We start from the raw sequence: 15,514 nt of genomic DNA, 5'->3' as shown, positions 1-15,514 counted from the left end.
CACTGAAGATGTTACCTAGTATGGTGATGAAACATCTGAAAACAAACCTTCCAGCTCAGTGAGCAAACCTACACCCAGAATTCAATTAACAATCTGGAAATAAAAATCTGATGATGACCATGAAACTATTGTTGACCTTCGTAAAAATCCAACTGGTTCACTAACGTCCATCAGGAATGGAAAAATGACATCCTTACCTCGTCTGGTCTATATCCGTCTCCAGACTCACAGCAAAGTGATGGTTGACTCTTAACTGCCCTCTGAAATGGCTTAGCAAGCCAATCAGTTTGAGGGCAACTTGTGGTGGGGAAACCAGTGCTGGTCAATGAATGAATAAAGTATAAATTCCACCTGTCAAGTTTTTGCCCACTCATTTGACCTGTATAAATAACCCTCGTTACTTAATTGTATTTTTATATTGCCCACAAACATGGGTATAGTATATTCACTTTCCTTATCCAAGTCCTTAATATGCATTCTAAATAATTATGACCCCAGCAGTGATCTCTGTGGCACCCCACTAGTTACAGGTTGCCATCCTAAAAATGTACCTCACATCCCAATTGTCTGTTTCTATTCGTAAGCAAATCCTCTGTCCATACAAATAGACTATATCCAACTCCATGGGCTCTTATTCACTGCCTGATATGTGGTACCTTGTTAAATACCCTTTGGAAATCCAAAGCTATGACATCCACTAGTTCCCCTTTACTATCATACTTGTTATCTTCTCAAAGTATTCTAATAAATTTGTCAGGCATGATTTCCCCAACATGAACCCGTGCTGACTCTGCTTTATTATGTTTTGCATTTCTAAATGGTCTGGTATTTCATCTTTTAACATTTAGTCTACCATTTCCCAATAATAGGTGTTAAGCTAACTGGTCTCTTGTTATTTGGATTTTTTTTGTCTCCCCATTTTGCATAAGAGTCTTAAATTGGCAGTTTTCCAATCCTCTAGAACTTTTTCCTGAATCCAGGAATTCTTGCAAGATTACTACTCGTGCATCCATTATCTCTGTAGCTGCTTCTTTTAATATTATATGGTTTATACAGCTCATCAAGTCTAGGGGTTGTGTTGTTTTTTAGCCCATTAGTTTCCCTAATACATTTTCTCTGTTGATGGTATTTATTTCCTCTTGCCTTCTTTTGCTCCATGATTATTTAGCATTCCTAGAATGCTATTTGTCTTTTATATGATGAATATTGATGCAAAGTGTTTATTCAACTCCTCTGTCTTTTCCTGTTTCCCCATTATTATTTCCAGCCTCATTCTCTGCGGTATCAATGTCCACTTTGGCCTCTCTTTTCTATGTATTTAAAGAAGCCTTTTTTTTAGCCTCAAAAGTCTATTTTCACCTTTTTTTGATCATTTTTTGATGTTTTCTAAAGCTTTTGCAAACCTCTGGCTGAACACTATTTTCTTAAATATCCACTACTATTCCTCGACCATCTTTTCTGCTCAACATTTTTCTCAGACCACTCTAGCTAATTCTACTCTTATTCTTTCATAATTATCCTAATTTAAGTTTGCAACAGTTGTTTCTGACTAAGCTTTCTTACTGTTAAATTGATGATTAAATTCTACCATGTTATGGTCAATGCTTCCTTGGGGATCCTTTACTCTGTGATCATTTGTTAAACCAGCCTCATTAGATATTACTCGATCCAAAATAGCCAGACTGGATCCACAGCATATTTTACTAAAGAACTGCCCTAAATATACTCTATGGGTAAAGTCTTATAGTGGTCTGAGTGACTGAGACAATCTACCAGTGGATGGTGGCAGAATCAGGTGAGGAGTCCGGTGAGGCCAATATCAATGTTGGGAGCATTTCACTGCGACTTTCATGCATTTACTGAGTGATGAGGTATGTTTTTCATTATGTTGCCAAATAAGGGGCATTATAACTTGTTAAATGCCTTAGTAATAACTCAACTTGTCTCACTAATATTCAGTTTCCTATCTTACCAAATACATCAAACAAGCTGGAATTCAAGAAAACTCAAAATGGAAATCAGAACAGGTACCCAGTGACTTTAGCTTGTCACTGACTACAAAGAGTTTCCATGTCGTTGAGAATTAAACAGCGTCTCAGAGCATGATCTCTGGCCACCATAGATGTCCCTCGCCCATGAACATTTGTATTTGCATCTGCCAAACCCTCATGATTGTCGTGGCACCTCTCCAATACCTCTGTCTTAGACAGCATGACTTGCGTTGCTGGGCAGATCAGCAAGTAACATTGAAAGGCTGTAGCAGGGACACTGGCATGTAGGGTCAAACATCCAGGTCATGGATAAGATCAGGCTGCGTCTCAAGTATGCTTACTTGCTCTCTTTGAGCTTATTCACTTTATGCCGGCCTGCATGCCTTGCATTGCCACATAACCAGCAGCTTGTCTTGCTGCTCAGTAATCCTCAGTCAAACTGGAGGACATCTTGCTCTATGTCAATCTCCCACCTGCACTGTGTGACAGCAACTTTCGGCAGACACATAGAGACATTGCATGTGCAACAAGCAAGTAACCAAGTGTTGGAAAACTGCTCAGACACAGTAGGTCAAGGATAGCCTTCAAAACCAGTCCAGTGGATTTGCTACAGTCAGACATCTGGCTGAATGATCTAGATCAGAGGATCCATATTTTTGCAGTTTAGGGAAAGTGTCACAGTTAGTCATATGCTGCCACAGAATCCAGTCTGGCTTCTAGGGCTAATGAGATTGGGGTGATGTGTGACCACCAGAATAGGGTCTGGGCACTTTTCAACTGGGGTTGTCCAGTTAGATTGCAGTTAGTAGGATGGGCCATGGAAAATATGGTTGTCCACAGAAGGGTGGGACAAGGGAGGCTGTTGCTGTGGAAAAATGAATCAGAAACCAATTCTTCAGGATTGGAGGCTACAGGCCAAGAGGCAAAAGAGGTGATATTTTGTGAAAGAGGACAACAGTATCTGCACAAATGTTAAAAAGGGAAAGCATCATTGGGAAAAAGGTCATGTGGGAGTGGAAGTTCACCAGAGTTAGGCATATTCTGGCTTTAAGGGATGGGCAGTGTATGACCATAAGGGGTATGGGAAGAGGGGAAGATAGAAAGCTGCAGACTCATGTAGATGGAGTGGGTGGGGACCTGGGGATGTGCGAAGTCTAAGTAATTCACAGGAAGGGTATCTGGTTGCTCAGAGTCTCGTTAACACGATAGAGGTTCAGGCTGGAAGTCACCAGCTGAAGAGTGCTTATTGTAGCCTTCCATCATGTTGAAAATTGAAAGTACACAATGAGAAAGAAATGGTTTCAACCATACTTGGAGTGGTTGGGTAAAGTGTATCAACCTATGAGAGAGAGGAGGCTGCAGGCTACAATTAAACAGGCTCATGCACTGTATAAGACACAGATCTGCATGGTCCCTAGTCCTTGGCCATTTTAATGCATTGGCTCCCTGTAGGCTGTACACCTCCCTGACCATCTCATCCACATCAACACTTTTGGACACTGAAGCCAGGGAAAGAATTAGAAGAAATAGAATCGGGTTTATTGTCACATCTACTCAAGTACAGAAGTATAGGAGTATGGTGAAAAGTTTACATTGTTGCTCCATGTTGTACCATCTTATGCACAAAGTACCTCAGTACAAATCTTAGATACAAAACAGAGAAATAAAGAAAAAAAATGTAACTTACCTTACAGTTATTCTTGGTATAAGTTATATAAAATAAAGTTAATAAGATAAACAATGCAATCGTTCCATAAAGGGCCTTCAGTAGATCAATGCAGGGGACTTCCACGTGTGGTCTGACTGGACTTACAAGCTGCTGACCACTCACATCCATCCAACAAATGTCCCCATTCTGCTCTGGGCACACTGGCTGTCCCCACTTCACTCGGGCCTCTAGCTTACTTTGCTTTGGCCCTCAGCTGATGTCACCGCTACTCCAAGTTAATTTTCATTCCAAAAAAAGCCTATAAGGAAAGTAAGAAGAACAATGAGGAATGAACAGAAAAAGAAGGTCAGAATGGATGAGCCCTGGGTGAGGAGCCTGAATGCTGTCTACCCCGCTGCCCCGCTGCTGCCATCTTGAACTTCAACCAGAATAGTAATGTGGTAGAATTAGGGGCAATGATGTCAGCAGAAAATTAATTGTTCATCTTGCTTCTACATGTTGCAGAAAGTTTTCAACACAGACACTGACTCATGGTACATCCTATGTGGCCACTGAAGTTTGGTATTGCACTGGCACTTACATTTGGGGCTACACAGAGAGACAAACAGCTAAATGTAAGGTTGAAAATGCAGTTTATAGAAACATTCCAAATAATGAACCATTATTATCATCCGTGCCACTAAAATGTCCTCAATACTTTCCTCTTCTTCTTCCTCCCAAACATCTCAGTGTAGTCCCTGGTTCTGCAGTTAAAGTGAGAATGCCTACTTGGCAGTTGAGTCCATTGGCCCTGGCGGTTTGGTCATGCGACCCTGGGGCTGTTTAGGTTAGGATGGGTCAGACATGCCATGAGTTATCTTGGCAGAGGCAAGCGGACCCTCTTCATCTTGAATTTTCAAAGCTCGAAGGGGGTCCAGTAAGGAGGAGATGGAGAGCCCTGCCGCCTCAGGAGTGTTTGGAGAGGAAAATTCTGAAGGCCCTGTGTATGGCTCCTCCTTTAGCTGTCCCCTTCGGAGGAATGGGCATCTGGCACACACGTCAGGTTCGTAGTTCCTGTTGCCAGGTCATTGGTCCTGAAGATGCACCTGAAGTTACTGGATGCTGACCCCACAGGGTACTATTTCTTCTGGGGCTCAGCCTGTCTCCAGCAATCCTCCAAGTGTCAGTGGTTTGCTGTGTTCTTCTACCACTCAGCCAGCTACAAAGTTGCTGCAGTTGCTCATCAGATTGCGCTAACGTTCCCATAAGGTGTCAGTATCTGAGCCGAACGGTTTGTTCTCAGAGATTGAGAAGATGCCTTCTAGGTAAAAACAATGAATGCAGATGCTGGAAACCAGAGTTTAGATTAGAGTGGTGCTGGAAAAGCAGAGCAGTTCAGGCAGCATCCGAGGAGCAGTAAAATCAGATGGCTTCTGACTTGGTGGGAGATTGGTGCAATAGCTGAGATAGAGTATTGTAAGGTAACAGAAGAATCTGGCATGCACCCTGGTGGAGCAGAAAATATCATCGACCCTCTTGTGACAGTTTTGGCTGCAAGGGCAAGATGTCACGACTCAAAAGATGACCTGGTCTTACCTCCTCAGGAACCATGTTTGCAGACTGAGTGAATTGTGACTGAAGAAAGCACTTACTTTTTTGTGGTTGTAATATGCTAGGAATGGAGAGCAGAAGTAAGAGATTTGAGTTTAGTGACCAGTTGATATGTTGCGTAGTCAGTTCCTGGATTATTGTCTGTCATCACTTTAGCAGATAAAGTTTGAAATGGTAGATCTCCGCCTCATGAAATGCTCCACCTGCAATATGTGGGAAATCAGGGACACTTCCAGTGTCCATGGTAAGGGTGTCTGTCTTTTGGTAGATATTCAGTGAGTGCAGAGGTATACTGGGACTTGGTAAGTGGTAAGATGTGGATAGAATTAAACTTGAGGAATGTCAGAGGTGGTAGGAAGTTTGTGCAGTGCATTTGATAAGATATGGCAAGACATCTTGTTGGGCATTATATCAAGACTCCCTCCAAAAAACTCATCGCAACTCATACTTTGTCAACAAAAAAAACAAAAAAAAAGATTCAGCCCTATGAGTTCCTCCTGTGGCTACCTCTGCCAATTTGATTTTCCCAATCTATACAAAGATTAAAGTCACCCACGATTAATGTACTACCATTTCTATATGCCTTGATTTTCTCTAGGTATATTCTCTGTCCTACAGTATAGCTACTGATCAGGGGCTAATAGACTACTTTTACTAATGTCTTCTTTCTCCTTGTTATTCCTTACCTCCGCTTATACAGGTTTAACATCTTCCAATCCAAGATCATTACTTGCAGGTATATATATTCCACCCTTTACTTCCTGCCTATCCTTTCAAAAAGTCACATATTCCTGAATATTTAGTCCCATCTTTAATCTCCATGCAAACAATTTCTCCATAATAGCTAAAACTGCATATCCAATGTATATCATTATCCAAATAGCTGCCCTGCAATGTTGCAATATCCTTTTACTTCATAAGGCTACATTCTCTCTCTCTCTGAAATCCCATCTCTAAGCCTGGTTAGTCAATTCACCAGGACAGTGATCCCAGCACTGTTCAAGCAAAACATGTCCAACTAGAATTTCCTTTCTACCAGTGCTGATGCCAGTACCAATGAAATGAAACTTATGCCAGCCGCACCAAGCTTTGAGTCATGCAATTAATTTATTGACTTTATTTACCCCATGCTAGTTTGCCCATTGCTCAGTATTGGTTCACTTGCGCTCAGTGTCCTGAAGCAGAATTCTGACAAATTGGTAAATTCCATTGTATAATCCTGTAGACTATTCCAGATTTGCCAATGGAGATGGAGCTCTGGGTGAGCTGGGCTGGGATGAGCAGGGATGGTCCAGGAAGAAATGAAGAGTGTTCTTGGCTGCAATGAATGGAGGAGGATCTTGGCTGATTCGGGCCAGATGTTAGATCCTATCATCACAAGGAGGGCACTCAATTTTTGCTCAGGAGGTATTTTAACTCCCAAAACAGTAGCTTTTTTGTTGGATGTAAATGTTGCTGGTCAAATCTCCATTTATATATAGTCCCATGGCTCCAGCTCACCTATAACTAGGCTTTTCCCATTGCATAAACCATCTGTTAACAGCACTTACAATGAGTATCAGGTAACTTGATTTTAAAAAGTGCTGTAATCCTTCAACAATCCTTTGCTTTTCAACTAGCCCTTTTCTCTTGCAGTCCACAATTGGAGATACAAAAAAAATGAAAAATGCCATCTTTACAGCATCTCTACACCAAATGAACTGCAGGGTTCAAGAAGGCAGCACATCATCACTTTTTCAAAGGAATTAAGATGGGCAACAAATGCTGGCCCAACTAGCAACACATAGATCATGTGAACAATGAAATCTTCATCTGGTTAGAACTTCAAACAGAAAGAGAGTAACTCTTTCCTGAGACCCACAGTTCCTAACTCTGTGTTGAGGTCCATTTTGATGATCATACTGACGTATACTCTCTCTCTCTTTCACACTGTCACTATACCAGTTCTCATTCTGCTTGTGGCAGTTTCTGACTGTCTTCACCGCCGTCTCCACCACAAGGGACTCCTGGCTGCTTCTGAAGATGACATTCGGGACAACATTTTAAACTACAACGAGCAGGGAGGAGGAGAGGAAGATCAGGTCAGTGAGCAATTCACAAATTATAGTAAATAATGTCCTAAGCAACATCAACATATGCAGGACAACTGCAGACTACATTTATCTGTGAATATAATCTGCACCCCTCTATGTCCCTACATCCCCCCCAAATATAATCCTCATCTCTCCATACACAATCCCTACCCCATCTGTATATCATTCCTAGTCCTTTTGCATATAAACCCTAATCTCTTTACATAATCTCCCTTTCTCATAAATATTCCACATATAATTCTTATTATATATAATCCCCACTTTATGTAAACTTTCTCTAATCCCATATATAATCCCTGTTCCTATATAATACACATTCACCATATGTAATCCTCATCCTCCATATTCAACAGAATTTAAAATTTGAGATTGATTTGTTTTATTAACAATGGTATTAAGGAATATGTGAAAAATGCAGGTGAATGGAGTAAGGTCACAAATCAGCCATGATTTCAGTGTATGCATGCATCTCCTCCTCTTGCTGTGATTCCACAAGTGATCAGAGTACCAGTGAAAGCAAGAATCAGAGAGAGGGAGAGGGAGAGACTGAGGCCAAGAGAAAGAGGGAGGTAAATGCTGAGAGTGCACCTGGGAGGTTGAGATTAGACAGAGAGACAGAATGAGGAGCTGGAGAACAGGGTGTTACTAGCTTTCTAGTTGTGAGCTAACCTACAGTCCCTCTGGTCAGGACATGTCCTGAGTGAGGCTGTACAACTGCCTGCACTCAAGTGATGTTCTATAAATTCAGCCAGATTAGTGAGGGTGTCCACTTCCATCGAAATACCCTGCAACTCATATTTTCCACTGCAGCATTTTTCAATGATAAAGCCAGTTGTAGTGTCTGTTTGAAGTCCAGTTGGGCTTCAGCTAGTAGGCACTTTTGTTGGTACACCATTAATGCCACATACCAAACACTCTCTCAGCATCTAATAAAGGGTTAAATCAAAGTCACATGCCTCTGCTAGTCTTCTTAATTTAGTCAAAAATCCAGATAAGGATTCCTTGGTTCCCAAATTGCCAAGTAAAACCCACAGCATCTCAGAATTAGGGGAGGTTTGGGGTCACAACATTCCTTAACTAAATCCATCAACTCTTGAAAGACTTTAGTATCTGATGCCTCAGGGAAAGTTAGGCTCTTAATAACTAATAAAGCTGTGGTCTTCAACTGTTAGGAGAATTACTTGTTGCTTTTCATCTACCCGCCCACCCCCAATGTCATTTGCTCAAAAAAACCCCAGTCTTCGATGGCAGGATCAAATGAATAAAGCTTTCAAAATAACAGCATGATGCCAGAAATGCTGACCTCAACTCAAAGTTAACTATTGCAAGTGAATGTCTTCAGGAGCATGCTTTTCTTTCATCACCACTGAAATAACTCCACAGAGGCCAGTATCCTGTCACCAAGTCACCTTTTATTTACATTTGGAAAGTCGTTGACACTGATTTGGCTTCACCAGAGCCAGCTCTCAGACTGAAGGTGACCTTGCAGCATGGATAGGTACCTGGAACTTCGATGCTGTGGCCATTTCGGAGACATGGATAGAGCAGGGTGAGGAATGGATGTTGAAGTTTCCAGGGTTTAGATCTTTCATTAAGAACAGCAAGGCGGTAAAAGAGGGGGAAGGCGTGGCCTTGTTATTCGAAGATAGTATAACGGTGGCTGAGAGAAATTTTGATGGGGACTTGTCTACTGAGGTAGTGTGGGCTGAGGTTAGAAACAGGAAGGAGAGGGCACACTGCTTGGAGTTTTTATAGGCCTCTGCAGAGTTCCAGGGAGGTGGAAGAGAGGATTAGCAAAATTATTCTGAGTAGGAGTGAAAGGAACAGGGTGGTCATTATGGGGGCTTTAACTTCCTCAACATTGACTGGAAATGTTTTAGGGTAGGAATAGGGGCAATCAAAGACAGAAGTGGGAAGTTGAGTGTGGATCCTGTGGAGATCAGAGAGGTGCTAAATGAACATTTCTCATCGGTTTTCACTCAGGAAAAAGAGAATATTGTAGAGGAGAAGAATAAGGTACGAGATATTAGACTAGAAAGGATCGAGGTAGTTATGAACAGGTGTTATCAAATCTAGAAGGAGTGAAAGTAGACAAGTCCCCTGGGCCGGATGGGATTTATTGGAGGATTCTCTGGGAAGCTGCGGAGGAGATAGCAGAGCCTTTGGCTTTGATATTTGAGTCATCATTGTCTACAGGTTTAGTACCTGAGGACTGGAGGATTGCAAGTGTTGTGCCTTTGTTCAAGAAGGGCAGCAGAGATGATCCAGGTAATTATAGACCAGTGAGCCTTACTTCTGTTGTAGGAAATATTTTGGAAAGGAATATAAGAGTTGAGATTAACAATCATCTAGCAAGCAACAATTTGATTTCAGAGAGTCAACATGGTTTCGTCAAGGGCAGGTTGTGTCTCATAAACCTCATTTAATTTTTTTGCGAAGGTGACCAAGCATGTAGATGAGGATAGGGCAGTTGATGTGGTATACATGGACTTCAGTTAAGCCTCTGATAAGGTTCCACATGGTAGGCTGATGGAGAAAATGCAGAGGAATGGAACAGAGGGTGATTTAGCAGTTTGGATTAGAAACTGGCTTTCTGAAAGAAGACAGCGAGTGGTGGTTGATGGAGAATATTCAGTCTGGAGTTCAGTTGCTAGTGGTGTGCCACAATGATCTGTTCTGGGACCACTGCTGTTTGTCATTTTTATATATGACTTAGACGCAGGCATAGGTGGATGGATTAGTAAATTTGTAGACGACACTAAAGTCGGTGGAGGACTGGACAGTTTGGAAGAATGTTACAGGTTGCAGGGAGACTTGAATAAACTGCAGAATTGGCTGAGATGTGGCAAATGGAGTTCAATGCAGCTAAATGTGAGATAATGCACTTTGGGAAAAATAACAGGAAGGCAGAATACTGAATTAATGGAAAGATTCTTGGTAGTGTGGATGTGCAGAGGGATCTTGGAGTCCATGTACCTAGATCCCTGAAAGTTGCCACACAGGTGGATAGCGCTATTAAGAAGGCATATGGTTTGTTAGGTTTCATTGGTAGAGGGATTGATTTTCGGAACTGCAATATCCTGCTGCAACTATACAAAACGCTGGTGTGGCCACACTTGGAACATTGTGTACAGTTCTGGTCACTCCATTACAAAAAGGATGTGGAAGCATTGGAAAAGATGCAGAGGAGATTTACCAAGATGTTTCTGGTCTGGAGGGAAGGTCTTATGAGGAAAGGCTGAGAGACTTGGGTCTGTTTTCATTAGGGCTCTCTGATTGGACCAAATTAACAGTCCCAATCAGGGAACTTATATTTTATGATGTCCACCTGGCTGACCTCGTTCCAATCTCTACGCTGCTACATATCTTGTGTGATTCTTCTATCACTTGTGTGTTATTAATTTTCTGGTCAGTTATTCATTGAATAGTTTTTTTTCCCTGAAGTCAAGGAAGATTGTTGGGTAACGTGCAAAATAACATCATCAAAACACCATTAGAAAGAGTTCCTGTTCAATTCCTGTCTTTAATACATTTTGCAAATCGATTTTGAAATTTCCACACACCACTGCAATGCCACTTGCTCATGGTTGATTTTTGTCCCCCAAGGATGCCTATAACATTGACCAATTAAGGAATCCAGATGAGGTCTTGCCCTCAACCCCAATCAGAGGAAAGCAGCCAATCAGAAGAGATGCACCATTTAATTATGGGCAACCACATTATCCAAAAAGACCCCCTGCTAACCCCAACGACATCAAGGATTTCATCAATGAGGTGGGTTTCCACAGAGGCAACTCAGGGCAATGGAATCACTGCAGTTATTTACAGATTTTGTATGAGTAATTATAACGTTATGGGTGAAGTTATTATAGTCAGTCACACACTGTTAAGGGAGTCATACTGCTCACGTTAGCCCAACAGAGAAAGACCTTGTTAAGTAAATGTTTGTGGCTCATTAACTGTATTTATTGCAGATGTATTTTAGCTACTGGATCATTATAGGTGCAAGCAGTTTTCTTCTCACCGTGTCAGAAGAGAGATCTATAAGTGGCGACAACTAGTATTCAGAAAGATTGATCCACCTACGTGGAGGACAGAACTGGGTTTCTTTGTCCCCCACAATTTGTGAGGTGATATTGGTGTAATCTCCATTTGATGAGTATTATTGCAGGCACCATACACTTAAAAATATGCAACACTTAATTCCAACAGCTAGAACAATGATTTCAAAACAAGATGCAGTAAACATCTAATCATAAATACAAGCCATTCTCTAATAGTAATTTCTATACAAGCATACCCTGCTCTGTGTGCTGATATTAAAGTTACCAGTATAGAGCTACATTAAATATACATCAATAGTGTCTTGTGCTCTGGTGTCTCTCTTCCCAAGTAAGCACCATGTGCTCTTTTTGGTGCTGTGTGCCCTGTCATTGTGCTCTCCAATAACCCTTTTTAATCTGTTTTGCAGGGATTGGATGCAGCTGATAACGACCCAAATGCACCCCCGTATGACACTGCTCTGATCTACGATTATGAGGGTGAGGGCTCTCTGGCTGAGACTCTGAGTTCCATCACATCCAGGGCTTCTGACTCAGATCAGGATTATGACTACCTTAGTGATTGGGGCCCTCGTTTCAAGAAGCTAGCTGATATGTATGGAGATCACTAATTGTCAGCCCAACTGATATCTCCAAAACTTCAATCTGAGGAAATGTATTATTCCAACTGAATCACTAAATGTCTGAAATTATTCTCATTCTTTGCCAATAACTTGTACAGTTTCTCATCTGAATTCTGATCCATGACTCTGTGATATGGAACACAACTGTCAAACTTTTATCTTAAGGGTCAGTGGGTAAGGATGATATCATATTGTAAACTCAGTCTGTCACACAGGCATTCCATACCATGCTAATAATGAAAACACGGGGAGATTAAAAGGGTAAGAGGTGAATGAGAGTAAGAGAGAAAGGGAAAAAGAGAGGGAATGAGCAAGGGAATCAGACAAAGACAAAATGGGATGTGGAACGGTGACCCAGCAAGACAGGAAAAGCAAATAAGATAAGGAGAGAGACAGTGGATGGAGAACACTGTGTGTCAAACACTGCAAAGTAACATGCAATACAATGCCAGTGTCTAACTAGTTGCCAAATTGGATGGGGTTCTGTGTGTTTGAGAGAGGGTGGGAAGTTGGATGGGGGAGAAGGTGGGGAGGAGGTAGATGGAGTACTGTGTGTCAATGCAGCTAATGCCAGGTGGGACAGATCTTGACCTGTTATTTTTGTTGCTTTGTTTATGGATCAACATTAAAATGTTAAGTATTGAGCTGACTGACTCAATAAGTTTCCATTGTACCTGTAGCTATTTCGGCAACCCTTTTGGTGAGCATCAGTTTTCCCAGTTTTCTATCCTGTGAGCTATCCTTTATATTTCCAGTATTAAATTTCATTGGCCTTTTGTTTTGCCAACTGTTAAACTTTGTGTAACTTATCTTTTTTTAAGCCTTGATTTTGCTGTGTCTGGTTTGGAATTTCTGCAAATCTAACAATGCATCTTTGGTTTCTGAATCCATATAGGTTCATACAGCACAGAAATAGGCTCTTCAGCTCAACTCATCCATGCCAGCAAATGTCCTAAATTTAACTCGTCCCATTTGCTTGCATTTGGCCCATTCCTATTCACGTACCCATTCAAGTGTCTTTTAAATGTTGTAATTGTACACGCCTCTACCACTTCCATTGGCAGCTCATTTCATATACATACCATCCTCTGTGTGAAAAAGTTACCCGCGATTTCCATAATTTAGAAACTGCACTAGTTCAAACACAGAACCTTCAACCCTAAGATATCCCATTCATTATTTTCTTGTCCTAGTGTGATGCTTCTATCCTTCCCATAAATTTTGATCATTTCCTGGCAGAAACAAGGTGAGACAATACTTAAGCAGGAAGAATAAAAAAGACATATTATTGAAATGAAAAGACATTGCTGAGCTCCGAGATGCAGAAGAACTTGAGTGTCCTAGTGCATGAATCACGAAATGTTAGCCTGCACATACGTGTAATTAGTAAAGTTAACAGAATATTATTATTTATTGTAAGGGGAGTTGAATACAAAAATAGGGAGGTTATGTTTCAGTCATATATGGCACTGGTGAAACTACACCTGGATTACACCAAATTCTCTTTATTTGCTGCGAATGGGAGCACAGATTTTTTGTGGATAACAGAAAATATGGATATCGCTACCACGTAACTCTCCTAACGCAAAGGACCATGAGATCAGACTGGAGAAGTCTATATTAAAAAGGGGGAGTCTGGGCTGACCTTGCGAGTGCACGGAGCAGCAGGTAGCAAATCTGTGGATAATGAAGAGTTGGTGTACGTTATACAGTGATGGCCACCTTTTTAAAGGAAGGATGTCAATACATGGGAAGCAGTTCGGAGAAGGTTTATCTGGAATCGATTAGAAATGTATTGGGATGAAAGGACAGAGAGATTTGATTTGACTTCACTTATTATTGTCATATGTACCAAGATATATGAAAGGCATTGTTTTACGTGCTATCCAGGCAAATCATACATCACAGTCATAGAACAGAATGTAGAATAAAGTGTTATAACTACAGAGAAGGTGCAGAGGAAGATCAAGTCTAATATAGGAGAGGTCCGTTCATAAGTCTAATAACAGCAGGAAAGAAGCTGAGCTTGAATCTGGTATGTATTTTTAAATTTTCGTAACCTCTACCAGTTGGAAGAAATAATAACCAGGGTGGGAGGGTCTTTTTTATGATGCTGGCTGCTTTCCCGATACATCAGGAAGTATAGATAGAGTCAATGGAAAAAGCTAGTTTTCATGATTGACTGGGTTGCATTCACAACTCTCTGTAAATTCTTGTGGTCTTTGGCAAAGCAGTTGCCACATGAAGCAGCATTGCATGCAGATAGGATGTTTTCCACATGCATCTCTGAAATTGTAGACATGCTGAATTTCCTTTGCCTTCTAAGGAATTAGAGGTGTTGGGATGCTTTATTGACCAAGGCGTCAACATGGATGAACCAGGACAGATTGTTGATTATGTTTACTCCTGGAACTTGAAACTTTCAACCATCTCCACCTCAGGCAGCCTCCAGCGAGTGGGAGAGTCAAGGTTTCGAGCATGAGTTCTTCATCAGATTCCTGAGCATAAGCTCTTCACCAGGATTCCTGATGAAGAGCTTATGCTCGAAACATCGACTGTCCTGCTCCTTGGATGTTGCCTGACTGGCTGTACTTTTCAAGTACCACACTTTTTGACTCTCATCGCCAGCATCTGCAGTCCTCACTTTCTCCATCTCCACTTCAGCACCATTGATGCAAACAGAGGTATGTCCTCCACTCTACTTCCTGAACTTGATGTCCAGCTCCTTCATTTTGCTGATAATAAGGGAGAGATTGTTGTCTTTACATCACATCACTAACCTATCCTCCATGATTTTCGCTTCCCCAGTCCCCAACGCCTTATCTTCACCATGGACATCCAGTCCCTGTACACCTCCATCCACCATCACAAAGGACTTAAAGCCCTCCGCTTCTTCCTTTTCCACCATACCAACCAGTACCCTTCCACCGACACCCTCCTTCAACTGACTGAACTGGTCCTCACCCTGAACAACTTCTCTTTCCAATCCTCCCACTTCCTCCAAACCAAAGGAGTAGCCATGGGCACCCTCATGGGCCCCAGCTATGCCTGCCTCTTCGTAGGTTATGTGGAACAGTCCATCTTCCACAGCTACACTGGCCCCCCCCCCCCCCACCACCTTTTCTTCCGCTACATCGATGACTGTATCGGCGCTGCCTCTTGCTCCCACGAGGAGGTTGAACAGTTCATCCACTTTACCAACACTTTCCACCCCGACCTCAAATTCACCTGGACCGTCTCAGACTCCTCCCTCCCCTTCCTAGACCTTTCTATTTCCATCTCGGGTGACTGAATTGACACGGACATTTATTATAAACCAACCAACTCCCACAGCTACCTAGACTACACCTCCTCCCACCCTGCCCCCTGTAAAAACGCCATCCCATATTCCCAATTCCTTCGTCTCCGCTGCATCTGCTCCCAGGAGTCCCAGTTCCAAAACCGTACCACCCAGACGGCCTCCTTCTTCAAGGACCGCATCTCTTCC

General features: G+C 41.9%; 1 protein-coding gene across 2 annotated transcripts in view; it reads left to right on the top strand.

The window, feature by feature from the left end:
• Nucleotides 1-12,102, top strand: part of cdh15 (cadherin 15, type 1, M-cadherin (myotubule)) — a 114,044-nt gene extending 101,942 nt beyond the window's left edge. For both annotated transcript variants that reach the window (XM_072595758.1, XM_072595757.1), the window contains exons 12-14: nt 7,195-7,331; nt 10,950-11,117; nt 11,815-12,102. In XM_072595758.1, coding sequence (XP_072451859.1) covers nt 7,195-7,331; nt 10,950-11,117; nt 11,815-12,015 — 506 coding nt within the window. In that variant the 3' untranslated portion in view covers nt 12,016-12,102. The remainder of the gene's footprint in view (nt 1-7,194; nt 7,332-10,949; nt 11,118-11,814) is intronic.
• The last annotated feature ends 3,412 nt before the right edge of the window (nt 12,103-15,514 follow it).

Source organism: Chiloscyllium punctatum, chromosome 26, assembly GCF_047496795.1.
Source record: "Chiloscyllium punctatum isolate Juve2018m chromosome 26, sChiPun1.3, whole genome shotgun sequence".
Classification (NCBI taxonomy): Eukaryota; Metazoa; Chordata; class Chondrichthyes; order Orectolobiformes; family Hemiscylliidae; genus Chiloscyllium; species Chiloscyllium punctatum.
The sequence above is the reverse complement of the archived record's forward strand: the minus strand, read 5'-3'. Positions and strand labels throughout refer to the sequence as shown.